Genomic DNA, 12,066 nt, shown 5'->3' on the forward strand with positions numbered 1-12,066 from the left:
TCCTGGTCTCATCTGCAAGATGCATATGTGCAGCATCCCTTAGGCTTTTGGAAGCTACCGAGGTGATAACGAACCCAAAACATTAGATGTACAAGGGGATGCTGGGGCGGCTGGTCATAGGGCTGTCTATAAAAATCGGGATGCTGCTGGCCTTCTCCCGCCCCTCCCCCATCACTCCAGAAAAATGCCTGTTGGATCACCAGAAGAGCGACTTTGACAGAAGTCACATTTGGAATAGGGAACCCATCAGGTCCATGCCTAGTGCTGGCCTTCTGCTGTGTTCTGTCTCTGGCTGAAGTCGCCTTTTTCTCTTTTATCCTACAATCTACCTAGGAAGACCTTGACCTCACACTGAAGTAGAGTCCTCTCTGACCTTGGCCCAAGATGCCCTTCTCGGAACCTCTGCTGGATGCCCAGTGTGAAGACACAAGGACCAGCACGCTCCTCAGTGCCTCCTGTGGATCTCTGAAGGTAGAGACCACGGCTTCTTCCCTTCTTTTCTAGCCTACAGAGAAAAGGGCCCGTAGGTCTCTGCAGAGACACACAGAAGACAGCGTATGACTTCTGGACTTAGGCACTAGCCAGGTGCAAATGTTTCCCTTCGGTTATCAGACTTCCCATTGGCTGCCGTCAATCATCTGGTCCAGTTGGGTTCCAATGTTCATTTTCTGTGTGGCAGTGAGTAAGAGCATCGTTTTCCATTGGCACAGCCCACGATAAATGCACAGGAAATGAGAGGCACCAGCAGGAATTGGATCAGAATACTTTAATAAGATATCAGTGTCAAAATACATTTCCTTATAAAGTTAAGCTCCCGCACAGTTATAATGTCATCAGTAGGAATTTGACAACGCAATAATGTTCATGAAGTTGTTACATGGACAGGAAAGGTTAATATGAAGCTCGGAGTATTTCTCAGAGTGTTTTCAGTTAAACTGCAAAGGGAAAATGCCCGTAATGCTGAGGCGACAACACAAGAAATCAAATACCAGCAGTCACATGTCAATAACCCTTCAAGTTCCGTCACCGTGCGTCAGGCCACACCGCGCACCAACGTGCGACTTGGACAACACCGTGCCTAGGTCATTTTAGGTAGATTGACTTTGACAGTTAATTTTTGGTTCGGGCAGTAAGTCTCTTTAGGCTTACTGCGTTCTGGCCTGATGGGCTTTGTGTGTCTTTAAAGTTTTATTGTACCCAAGTGAGCAACATCTTATGTTGATTGGTATCACACACCCCAAAGGTGGCCTCCCTCTTCCCCAGTGAGTTACAAAGTGCTCTGGGAATACTATTTTCAGTGCTTCCTACCTATTCATGGAGACGGAGACCTCTGCTAGAGGCTGTCCCCAGAGGTCTGCCTGCTGCTCGCCCGCAGGGGGGCGCTACACCTAGGCTTGGCAGGACCATCTGCCCTGCAAGCTGCGGGTGTGGCGGGGTGCAGGGCTGGTCAGACCTGGCACCGGCTCCGAGTTTAGCTCCAAGGACCCGGTCACTGTATTATTCGTGGATCCCCACTTGCTTTGTGAATCCCCATTCAGACCATTCATGGTGGCTGTGGAAATACCCAAATGTGCCGCATGAGGGAGACAGGTAGAGTCACATAGCTCAGTGTGCTTGAAGGGCGAAGAACACGACCAGAAAATAGGGAAAAGCGCCTCCTTCCCATCCCCGACACGTCCCCGAGCCCTCGTGGCGGCAGTCACAATGCATACGTACAGAATACACAGAACGAGAACATGAGGAGAGAAGACAGCGTGCCATGCTCTGCCTTAATGGCTCCACTCCCGGGATTGTTTGCCACACCCGTGGCATGTCACAAAAGCAAAAAGTCACCAGAGAGAGAAAGAGAGAGAGGAAAAAAGATCTGTAGCGGTGTTAGTACAGGCCTGTGGGAGTACTATACAGTTCTACAGTGTCCAGAACACTGAGAAAAATAAAATCAACAGCCCTAAAAAGATCTTAAAAGTGATTTTGTGAGCAGGATTCCATTTCTAAGTTTTTAGATATTATAAAGTACCCCATATATATGATAAACACTAAACCCAGATATAAATTTTCCTTTAAAAAAACCCTTCAGTTTTACTTTTGAGTAATAATAATAAAAAAATCCCCTGAACCTGGGGTGTGATGGGGGACGCCACCAAACGGTTCAGGAAAGCCACTGCGTGGCTTCACAGGTAACCCTGGAGTTTACCTTTCACATTGCTTCTTTTTTACCCCATAAGTCATATCAAAATCAGAGCAAAGAGTTGGCTTTTTAAAAAGCACACTAAATCTTACAATATGGTGATTAGGGTGTGTGTGAGAGAGAGAGAGAGAGAGAGAGACACAGAGATAGAGAAACAGAGAATCCACAGTGGAGCTTGGAAAGCAAAATCCTTTTCTCTTTGGCAATAACAACCACCAAACCACTTCAGCTGAACGAAGCCCAGGCTTCCTCTAAGGAGAGCCAAGGTCCACCATGCTTGTTAGTGGGATACTGAATGTGAGAGAGAAACCTTTGGGGAATATAAATTAGAAATCATTCAAGGAAGGGAGGGGAAAATCTTACAAAATTTCAGAACGTTTTCATCAGCGGAAAAAACGACTACATATTTTGAAAACACGGATAATAAAGTGAGCATGTCAGGTAAAGGCCACTGCTTGGTGACCTGGGCAGATCGGCCAGGTCAGTACATCTCTTAAGAAGTGTGCTGGTGTTAGAGATACCTAATTGCAACACAGACAGAAGGTGGAGAACTGGCAGACAAGATGGCAGGGCAAGAGCGTGCCCGGCCACAGGCCCTGGCTCAGGTGGCCTGGTCCAGAGCTCTGAGAAGGTCTCTCCCTTGCAGGAGTGTGGAACTTCCCGGCACAGGGACATTCACCTCACAGTCATATCGGGTCAGTTCCGGCAACAGGTAAGGCTCGAACGATGGCCCCAGCAGTCGACTCGCCATGCCTGCAAGAAGGGGCGGGGCGGGGGGGTGGTGGAGGGGAGGGAACTTTAAAAGCCTGACCCAAGTGCTGGCACAGTACCTCCCCCACTGAAGACAATCAGGGAGAAGGGCCCCCATGGCAAGAACAACGTCTCCATGGCAGGCCGGGAACGTCAGGTACCAAGGCCATCTTGCCCTGGGCTCCACTCCCCATTCCAGAGGATGGAGCCAGAAGAGAACATGTCTCAGTGGTGCTGAGATCCAAAGTAGGTGCTAGCAGCAACAGGGGTCCCGTAGCTTTGGCACAGGGCAATATCCTGGTGGCCTCTCCCTCCTGGGGTCCACCTGCTTCCCCTTCTTGCCTGCATTCCTATAAACAGATGCCTCACCTCACCCCCTGTTAATTTCACCTCCTCTTTCAGTCATGGTCAGAAAGTGATCTAAGTTGAAATTATTTTTGCTTTGGTTTCAACCGCCAGGGGAACCTGTCATATGCTGACTACTGCTGACCAGATGTGTACCAGGGGCTGAGTGACGCATGGGTCTCTCCTTCGGGCTTGCCCGCCCACCTGCTGATAAACAGCGGGACTGGGATATCAAGCCCAGGGCTTCTGGGGTTCCACAGACTTAGAACCCAACTATAAGACTGTAGACAAGGTTCTGGCATCCCCCCCACCCCCGGCCCCAAAGCCACAAATTGTATGTGCCAAGCAGGGGCCTCTGCAGGAACACATCTGGGCTTCAGTGGCAATAGCTGAACTTTCCGGATCACCAAGCTACCCTGCTGTCAGTGAGTCCCCCGTGCATGCTTTCAGAGAGATGTTGTGTGTGCACTTGAGGCAACGAGGAGCTAAGGAAAAGACAGACGTCCGCCAAGAGCCTGCAAGTGACCTGCTTGTTGGAGGGTTCCTTCTAAAGCCTTCCAGCCTGCCTTTCCAGAGCAGCCAGCTTGTCTTTGCAGACCCCACTCCAGAGCACCTGTCTTCCTCAGAACTCCATCACACCCTGGGCTCCTCACCATCCCAGCCGCTCGCTTCCTTCTCCCAAAGCTTTCCTAGCCCGAGTTGGTCAGAAGTAACTGTAGCTCTGCCCTCTCTCCGGGGCCATGCATATGGAGAGAGCGATTTCTCCTCCCCCCCTCTCTCTCTCAGTTCAGATTCTCACTGAGGGGGGCCTTCAAGAGATTCTCTGAACAAGTCACTGTCACCCACTTCCTGGGCCTGGCACCACGCAGGTCCTGGCTAGTCAATCCATCCTCATGCAGCCTGGCTGGATGCACTGTAACTAGTTCCTGAGGCCTGAGCAGAGGCTCCAAAGGCAGCCCGTCATCCAAATGCAGAGCTGCCGTGAGTGGCTGCTTCCCAGCTTCCTGTCCGGTCAGGCCCACCGTGGTGCATCAGACCCTGGGTATGGTACACGCTCCACTCACTCACCTGACACCTTCTGGACTCCTGGAGGACTGTAGTCCTGGAACTGGGAGGCATAGCCCTGTGGCGGGAACCCACTCTTGGCATTCTCCCCTGGGCTCACAGCAGATGGTGGCTGCGGGGGTGGCAGGTGTCTCAGTGGCTGGCCCAGGCCTCTCATGGAGTTTTGGGTGAATTCATCTGGAAGATCCAAGCCGGAGGGTGAATGTGGTGCCGTCTGATAGGACCGATGGTAGCTCTCAGCCTGCCTTGTCTTTTCAGAGGCCGTGCAGAGGCCGCAGAACCCGGAGCCCCCTCGTGGCATGGACATAGCCCATTCTAACAAGGCTCAGGGAATGGGCCCTGACCCTCCAACCCTCTGGACCCCTGGTTAGGCCTGCTTACCAGGGGCCATGCTTGCACTGATGGTCTTGTTGGGCGTCAAAGGACAGGGCCCACCCATGAGGCTCTTCATACGTTTCCACATCAAATGTGAACTGCTGCTGGTGCCCGGAGGGTCCCCCTGCAGATGTGAGGTGTGGTTGGAGGCAGAGGGCAAGGGGTGGCGTGGGGGCACCACACAGACCCAGCAGACGACACAGGGAGGTGCTCACCCCCGGCCTGAGCTGTTTACATCTCTGCCCTAGCCTCGCTTCCCGCCCAGAAGGCAGAGATGCCCATGGCAGTCCCCGGTGAGGAGGCGGCTTACCCCGCTCGTGTCTTGGAAGGCATGCTCCTCGTGTTCCAGCTGGCGCTTCAGCTTGAGCTTGTTGGAGAGGGCTATCATGGCGGGGCTCATCATGTATGGGCCGCGAGCCCCGAAGTCCTTGGCAGACCTGCCAAGCCAAGAAGAGAGAGCAGAGTGTAAGGGCGTCTATGGCCTCCCACCTGGTGTCTTCACAGGACCAATATTTATGACGGAGGCGATTTATGGACCCAGAAATGTGGAGTGCCAAAGGGCCTGAACAGCTGTGGCTCTGCCTTCTGTTCCTCCACCTGGTGAGATGCCAAAGCATCCAGGCACCTGTACCTCCCTTCACACACCTGTCTATTACCTCAGCTATTCTCGGGCAGTCCTGCCCTCATAGGTGACTGTCCCGCTAGATGACATCAGTCTCTACAAGGATTTCTGCTCAGTGCCTCCCACCCAGAGGACCATCTAGGGTGCTTTACAAAGGGCACACACTATAGACCACACATCCCAGCTTCTGGGACTTAGACCAGTGAGCACCTGGTGTGGCGGGTGAGATAGGGCATGTTGGCGTCTGCGTGTATCCCGCAGAGGCTCTCGGGTAGAAGCCTGGGCCGGTGGAAAGCACGGGATTATGGAGAGAATGGAGAAACTGTCACTCAAATACCTATCTGTGCCCAAAGATGAACCCTAAGGTGAGTGAAGTACCCTTGGGGTGATCAAAAGGTAGACACCAGGTTTGAGGTACTCAGTGAGTCCTTTACTCCTATGTTCTGGGGGTTTGGCCTTCAAATATCAGTTCTCTAACTAGGTAGGTCGAGTGCCAGCTGCCTGCAGAGTGAGGGGCTATGGTGGGGCGGGAAGCCGAGGTGGGGCCCCAGAGCACCCACTGGTGGGTGTGTACTGAAGACTCCTCCAGCCTGGCATCTGTCACTGACCTCATCTTGAACATGGAGACATGAGGTGAGGTGTTGGGCGGCTCCACCGGTGATGGCCCCAGTGGCAGAGCCCCCAAGGGTTCACTGTTCTGATCGCCAGCAGGCCACTTGGTAGGCCCGAAATGTAATGGTGGGTCTGGAGGCCACTGAGTGTTGGATCTGCCTCCCATCGAAGAGAGAGGAGTGCTGGCCTGGCCACAGCATGGAGGCAGGGACCCTTTGTTCCCAGCGTCGAAGAAGATGGAGGACATGGGCCAGTGCTCCGGCTCCGGCTTCCTGCTTTCCACCTGCTGGGGGTACTTGCCCAGGAAGAGGGGGCTATGGGTGGCCCCCAGGGCTAGCGGCTGGAAGATGCTGGTCATGGTACTGAAGCAGTGCTGGGCGTTGGTCTGGGGGCTCTCTGGCACGTGGGGCTCCTCTGGGCAGATGGGGCTCAGCTGGAAGTCCTCCCCATCCATCGGGATGTAGGGTGCTAGAGTCTCCAAGTCCAGCTCATTGAAATCCGTCTGAGGAGACAGAGAGCAAAGCTGCATTGCCGTGGCTGGCCCGGCCCATGCCTTTCCCGGGGCCTTTTCAAAGGCTCACTCCTCCATGCAAACACTTGTATTGGAAACTCTCAGATGTGACATTGGGGCACAAGACTTTCTGGCCATGCACTTCATTCCATGCTCTAAGCTTCCACCCCTGACCTGCAATGCCTTCTTGCTCCATTCTCTTCCAGTCAGGCAAGCTCCCTGCCTCCATGGCGTAGGCTGCCCCTCCATCCTAGTCTTGCTACACTCAAGCTCCCGAGATGAAGGGCAGCTTCTCTTCCCCTCCCTCCCAGGCCCTGTGGAGGGAGCGCCGTTCTCAGAGACCTGCATCGGGTTCCCATTGTCCCACTGGAACACTCATAAACAGAGACAAGCTGTGGCCACAGTTAGTGACGGACCCCTCACTGCAGACAGGCCTCTCTAACTAGCACCCAGAGACGATGAAAAAAATTTGCAGGCCAGGGCGACGGCACACATGAGGAGCCAGGTAGAGGCCTAAATGGAGAACTCGGTCTGAGACAGTCTGGGGTATGAGGATTGCCCCTGGAGCACTGGCCGTCACCACATCCACTTACAATGTGTGGCCTTGTGCAATAAATTGTCATTGAATATACAACTCAGGAGCATTTCTGTCAATCATTTAAAGTGAAATGACTTTTTAAACTGCGTCGATTGAAGAATTTGGACGTGCCTCCTTAGAGGTTTGGTGGTGTGGATTTGGGGGGGGGGAGAGGAGGTTGAGAATTAAAAGCGGAAGTGCAGGACTAAACAATGAAAAAGCGGGAGGAGGGCTGGTTGCAAGCTCCCTGTCCCCCTGTCCTTTGCTCAGCCCCCCAGGGATCTCTGCACAGGGACACAGGAGCCTTCATCATCCACACGGGGCCTCCCTACCTGGGTGCTGCACTGGTCCTTCGCCTCCGTGTCCATGGCAAAGAGTTTCTCGATCACTTCCATCTTCAAGTGATCCTCCAGAGATGAGTAATAGTCTTCAGGGCTGCTGGGCTGGAGACGGAGAAGGAGAGGACCGAGTCAAGAACATGGTGCTTGTCTCCCCAGAAGCCCGATGTAAACGAACAAGCGTGTTTCCCGACTCATTCGGCTGCATTCCACAAGGAATGAAGGGGGCTACTATCTACAAGCTGTGTGAAGCAGATCCGTTCGTCAACCTCTCTGAACCTTGGTCTCCCCGTAAGGAGACGTTTGCCTCACTTCCTAGATCAGGGGTTCTCGAACCTTCCTAACAGATAAATAATAAAATTATTTGCGTGGCTACTGTAATTTTGCTACTGTTCTGAATTGTCACGTATTTGTTTTCTGGTGGTCTGAGGTGACCCCTGTGAAAGGGTCACTCAACCCCAGGGGTCATGAACCACAGTCCTAGGGCGTCTTGCCGTGCACATTGGATAGAGGCCAACAGAGCTCTGTGACTGAAGCCTTCTCGTTTGCACAGAGACCAAACTCGGTTCTCACTGCGATTTCAGGGCTGGGGGACAAGGACTAAGAGCCAGCTGTCAGCTCTATGGTCCCTGGAAGATAAGCATCCCCGCATTCTGGGGGGGGGGCACTGCAATAACTTGACGGGGACAGTACGTCTCGGAATGTCTTTTCAGGCCTTGGCAGCAGAGCATGGGGCCCGCCCGCTCTGTGTGCTCCCCCCGGAGGGTGGGGCTCACCGTGGAACAGCTACTGCTGCTTGTGGCACTGGGCGTGGTGTTCCCTGGGGTGCCCGCCTGGGGCACAGTGAAGGCCGGCAGGCTCCCGGACTCACTCTGGCCACTGTGGCTCAGCTCTGCAGCCCAAGGCTGGCCTGGGGGCACGATGGCCTTGCTGTAGGCTGATGGCTCATCAAAGCTCTGGTTTCCTGTAAAGACAAGACATGCTTGGTGAAGAGTCATGAGGTCTAGGCTCTTCCCAGGGAGGAAGAAGCCCAGAAGTTTCCCAAAGGTCCTAAAAGGGTCCTGACAGTGGGCCTGGGATGGACACCCTCAGTACCCGGGAGCCTAGCTAAGACCGAGGAGCCTTTGACCAGAGCTGTGATTCAATATGGGGACTCCTTATAATGAGAACAGTTCCCAACAGCGTTTGCCTTTCAGAGATGACTGCACTTACTAGAAGCAGCTGATCCCTCAGAACACTCCAGAATGTAGATGAAGTTACCAGAGATTGACGGGCCATTTGTCTTAGTACCATCATGAAGCTAGGGGCTGCAAGATATCTCATGCAAGGGCTCATTGCCCTTTATCATTCTCTGAGACATCAGTTTTCCTGTGGCCTCTGAATCACACATATCACAGGAGACAGTAACTGCAGAGACCAGCAGTCACGGTTGGGCTAGGGCGGGGTGGGGTATGGTGTGACCTGGAAGAGGCCTTTACATGTACACCTCAAGAAGTCAGAATAGCTGAGGACTCTGCCTGGACCACAGTGACTTCTCTTCCAGTGAGACAGGAGAACATTCTAACCAGACAGCCTTGAGGGCTTCATCCTGGCCTGGATGTCCTCACTGGTGTTTTTGGCTTTATTCCTTAGCCTTCCACTTAAATAAGGGCGTGCACTTTGAGATATGTGAGGGGATCTACCATCTCTCTAGACAGGCCCAGAAAAGCCTCTCTCCCTCAACTCAGACCCCCACAGCCAGGTGGAGAACGGACCCATCTCATAGCCCACCTCCTTTTGCCCCTTCATGAGGGCATATAACTCAGTGGCCAGGGAGTTTGGGGTCCTTTTGTGCCTGGCAGAGCCTGACCGTGAACACGTGGTTGGCACATGGGCAAGGTCAAGTGTAGCTCTGGTTTAGAGAAGGTGTGTCTGCGGAGGCTTGTCCTAAGAACTATTCCCAGTCTCAGAGGGGCCAGGGTTCAGCTGGGGCTAGGAAGTGCGTACCAAAATCCAGAGAAATAATGGCATCTCCTGCTGTGGGGGCCAGCTGGGCAAGCTCCTCGGGCTCCTCCTTCAGCTTGGTGAACAGGTAGTTACTCTTCTCAGATACGGTTACGTCATCACTGCTGTCGAAGATGCTGTTCATGGCCATCAGGTGGGGCTTGAACAGGGATTCGGTCTGGTCCATGGAGAACACCACATCGTTCTTCTCAATCTCACTAATGGCATGAGAGAGCTGTTCAGAGTTTCTGCATTTTTTTTTTTTAAGTCAAAGCCTTTGGCTCCCCCAGACACAGAAAGTCTGATAGCTCCACCTCTCAGACAAAAGAGATGGGCAGGGATACTGCTGACATTTTGGAAAGGATCGAAGTCTGTGAGCCATGGAAGCAGAGACCACGAGAAGAACCTCTACCTACCGGCTGTTTCAGATGGCTACACTGTGTGTTGAGCTGCTGGTGTACAAGAGGCCGGGATGCTATGTCAATTTCCTTCGTAATAGCTGTGGCTGCCTGTCCTGTTCTTCTGGGGGTGGGGGAGGGGTGGGGGGGGTGGGACATGGCCTCCGAGCAGCTCTGGTTTCCCATTCACACGATACTAAGCAACTACTGTACACAATCTCCTCCCCTTAACACAAGTCAGAGGCATGTCACCATAACCGACGAGGCGCAAGGGAGATGAGAAACCTCCAGAACTCTGCTCCTCAGATCTCAATGAAAACCCCTCTTCAGAAGGATTCCCACCCACGGCAAGAGCTTTTGGAGGTAGTTCCCAGGGCACGGAGAGGCTGGGTGCCCCGCCCCCTCCCCTCCTCACCTCAGGACGTAGTTGACACACATGATACACTGGGGCTGCAGGTTGCGGGGGTTGTAGATGACTGTCCCCTGGGTCTCCAGCCACACGTATCCTCCATGCTTGGCTAGCATCCGGTACTGGCCAGACACCACCTGCCCCTTGGTGCACACTAGGGAAGAAAGGGGGCCGAGATGAGAGAGGTGGAGGAGCATGTGCGGCACACGTTCAGACCCCACCGGAGGTATCACCTGCCGGGGGGTGGGGGGAGTGCGGGATGGACAGAGCTGCCAGATAGACACCGGGCACTGGAAAGAGTACCCTAGGAGGAAGGCCGGAGGGCATTTCAGCCGACTCTTCATTTTAGAAAGGGGAATAGGCGGTCTGAAGGAAAGCAGACCATTGCCTGCCCAGTGCGGGAGTGACCTACTCTACAGCTCTGCCAGGCCCCCTCAAAACCCTCGTTATCGGAGTCCCAGGCAGCTCAGGGGAAACATAACCAAGAGCAGAACCCTGCTTCTTCACAGGCTTCGATCACCCTCTGCAGCGCTAGAATGCATCTTGGAGAAAGGTCCGCTGCAGGGATGCAGACCCGTCGCCATTCCCCGACTGTGAAGTTCGGACAGAGGGACACACACACACACACACACAACACACACACACACACACACACACACACCACACACACACACACACACACTAGGCAAGTGCTCTACCATGGAGTTACATCCCAGCTGTCTGTTTTTATTTTGACGCAAGGTCTCCATAATTGGTCAGGCTGGCCTCCAACTCACTCTGTAGCCCAGGCAGGCCTTAAACTTAGCAATTCTTTTGCCTTAACCTCCAGAATAACTGGGACTCAGGGTTGTGCCATGAGACCCAGCTGAGGTCTGTTTTTTTTTTTTTTTTTTTTTTTTTTTTTTAAAGTGTGATCTTTGAACTTTCAAGGTCATCTGTTAGGTCTGTCACTTAGGGAGCAGAGATAGTGTCAGCTGGGGTCAAGAAAGGCCTGTAACCCAGGACCAGTAGCCTCCTCACAGCCTCCTCAACCACGGGAAGTTCTTTAAACTTGCCTCCCAACTACCCACTGAGACTGCTGGCTTGGAGTTCTTTCCTCTTCTAGATTATTCTAAGAGTTCATTTTTACATGTGTTATCACTGTCTAAAAACACCCCAGACCCCAGACTGTCCTCTTCCCCATTTCCAAATGCATTTTCCATTTTTCTTAGAGAGAGAGAGAGAGAGAGAGAGATTAAAAGCTCCTGTCCCCTAGTGAAGTCCCCTGCTGACTTCAGAAATGTCTGTTAGCTTTTTAAACTATCTACTCCCATCTTTTGGAAGTTCATTGTTGGGAGCTCAAGCCCAGGAGCGCACAGGTCACAGAGAACTGGGGAGAGGTATGGTAGGAGGATCAGGAAGTCTTGCTGGCATGAGGAGTTTGGGGAAGGAACAATCCTGGTGTGGTTTCCTCCTCTGCAAACTGTGGTATTAAGACTAGTCATGTCCATCATTGTCATTATTAACCGTCCAGGATGCTACTGCTGCTTGTGCTGAGGATCAAATGGACTTGCCCGCCTCGTCAGCTACACAGATGTTTAGAAGTCTCCTCGTCCCCACGCTATTAATGTCCAGTGTGTAGGTACTGTCCGGTTATATTACACAGAACTGTTTACAGGCAATGTCTTTGGGGGCTCTATGAGAAAACAGCCAGGCTCCCTTAGACAGTTTCCCCGGGTTTCCTAGTCAGCTCCTGGGCCATCTTCCTATTCACCAGTCCTGCATGGTAGAGGGACACAGCCTCGTGCATACTCATGCTGGTCATAATCTGCGTCTCGGCCCTTCTCACCCTCTTGAAAATCTTAGCCAGCACCAGCGAGGGGCAGGAATGGCTGAGAGTTACATGTATGCATT

At 53.0% G+C, this 12,066-nt stretch overlaps 1 protein-coding gene across 1 annotated transcript in view; it reads right to left on the reverse strand.

The window, feature by feature from the left end:
* Window positions 1–751: 751 nt before the first annotated feature.
* The window catches only part of Epas1 (endothelial PAS domain protein 1), an 84,878-nt gene continuing 73,563 nt past the window's right edge, over window positions 752–12,066 (reverse strand). The window contains exons 8-16 of the mRNA XM_028892758.2: window positions 10,180–10,327; window positions 9,370–9,584; window positions 8,160–8,347; window positions 7,378–7,488; window positions 5,954–6,459; window positions 5,034–5,160; window positions 4,730–4,847; window positions 4,352–4,525; window positions 752–2,941 (exon numbers count right to left, since the gene is read on the reverse strand). Coding sequence (XP_028748591.1) covers window positions 2,790–2,941; window positions 4,352–4,525; window positions 4,730–4,847; window positions 5,034–5,160; window positions 5,954–6,459; window positions 7,378–7,488; window positions 8,160–8,347; window positions 9,370–9,584; window positions 10,180–10,327 — 1,739 coding nt within the window. The 3' untranslated portion in view covers window positions 752–2,789. The remainder of the gene's footprint in view (window positions 2,942–4,351; window positions 4,526–4,729; window positions 4,848–5,033; window positions 5,161–5,953; window positions 6,460–7,377; window positions 7,489–8,159; window positions 8,348–9,369; window positions 9,585–10,179; window positions 10,328–12,066) is intronic.

The sequence above is a fragment of the Peromyscus leucopus genome, chromosome 22 (genome assembly GCF_004664715.2).
Source record: "Peromyscus leucopus breed LL Stock chromosome 22, UCI_PerLeu_2.1, whole genome shotgun sequence".
Classification (NCBI taxonomy): domain Eukaryota; kingdom Metazoa; phylum Chordata; class Mammalia; order Rodentia; family Cricetidae; genus Peromyscus; species Peromyscus leucopus.